The following is a 1,416-nucleotide window of genomic DNA, read 5'->3' as shown; positions in this document are numbered from 1 at the left end:
GGGCAATTACCACCCAAATCTCACTGCTGCATTCAGAAAAGGGAAGGAGGGAATGTGCACATTTGTTTCTCTGTGTCACACAAGGCACAGTAGCCACTGGTCAGGCTGTAGCGGGATGTCCCACAGGGTGGCGGTGGGGCTTCCTGGAAATCCCAAAGCACACCGAGGACACAAAAATTGTCGATTTTGTTTTCTCCGTTCAAGCTCTTCCTAATGAGGAGGTGTCTATGTTCTTTAGTCCTAAAATGATCTTTTGCCCGCTTCAAACGAATTACCAACAACACAGCAAATGTAAGCGAATGGCAGCTGTGGCGCTGTGTTCTAGATGAACTTAGAGCAAACTGGCCCTGCCTCCACCGGCCCGGAGAACACAGCTGGAGGGGGTTCAGGGGGAGGTGGCTTGTGGGATTGGGATCGGCCAGCCCAGCCTCAGAAGGCCTCCATCCCCTCTGGCTCCTCATTCTGGGGCCCACCCTAGTCCCACTGTAGTCCTCAAGTGACCGGCTAAGGTAAGGCACAGGTAAACATGCTGGAGAAGGAGGCACAAGGGCTCCTCTTAGGGGAAAGGTAGGAGGAGAGACTGAGACTCCACCAAGAGAAACAGGTGAGCCCACCAGTGGTGGGAGTAGACTCCGAAGGCAGGAAGGCTAGAAGGGGATGGAGCAGAGCGGAGAGGGCACCGCAGGACAAGGCAGATCTCTGTCAAAGAAGAAAGACTGGCGACCCGGCAGAGGCCCACAGGTCTGAGCCGCCGGCGGCGCAAGCTCCTGCGGCAGCCCAGCCGACCTGGAAGTGTAGGGCAGCAGCAGTGCCAGCAGCAGTGCACGAGCAGGCCTCTGCCCACCAGCAAGGTACGGGCAGGTCTGCTCTGCGGCCCCGCAGGAGGCCTCATTTGTCTTCCGCTGGAGTGTCCCAGGGACGCTCTGGGAAGGATCAGGCCAGCGCCAACACTCAACATTCAGACTTGGGCCTCTTCTCCAGAGGTGTCAGCTTCCTTCGCTTGGGTAATGAAGGCCACTCACTCCTGGTCAGCACTGTGCAGGAAGTTCAAGTGCCCTGGATCTGAGGTCGTTTAGATCCCCAGCGATAGGCCCACTGGTCTTGTGCCTGTGGTGGGGATGTAAACTCTGGTCCCAGGCTCGGTCCCCCAACCAGTGCTAGGGGCCCAAGAGCATCCCCGAAGCAGAGAGCAAACGCCCTCCCTGGCCTGGCCTTCGGGCAAGAGGCCTGGTTTCTGAGCAGCCGATCGCCTGTGCCCTTCGCTTCCCGGCTGGCTGGAGCGCCTGAGAGACAGCCCGGCCTGAGCGCTCAGAGGTGCGTCAAGGCTCGGCTTCGGGTCCGGGTCCGGTGGAGAAAAAGGGTGGGATCCCGGGGCCCTGGAGCGCGGCTTGCTCCCTCCCGCCCAGCTCGTCCCGC

The 1,416-nt window shown here is 59.7% G+C and overlaps 1 protein-coding gene across 1 annotated transcript in view; it reads right to left on the bottom strand.

Annotated features, from left to right (window-relative positions):
• The window catches only part of Barx1 (BARX homeobox 1), a 2,638-nt gene extending 2,177 nt beyond the window's left edge, over window positions 1-461 (bottom strand). Inside the window, exon 1 of the mRNA XM_033756827.1 lies at window positions 80-461. Within this exon, the coding sequence (XP_033612718.1) occupies window positions 80-461 (382 nt within the window). The remainder of the gene's footprint in view (window positions 1-79) is intronic.
• Window positions 462-1,416: the final 955 nt, after the last annotated feature.

The sequence above is a fragment of the Fukomys damarensis genome, unplaced genomic scaffold (assembly GCF_012274545.1).
Source record: "Fukomys damarensis isolate Sample0158 unplaced genomic scaffold, DMR_v1.0_HiC HiC_scaffold_27, whole genome shotgun sequence".
NCBI lineage: Eukaryota > Metazoa > Chordata > Mammalia > Rodentia > Bathyergidae > Fukomys > Fukomys damarensis.
This window is presented reverse-complemented; position numbering and strand designations above follow the sequence as displayed.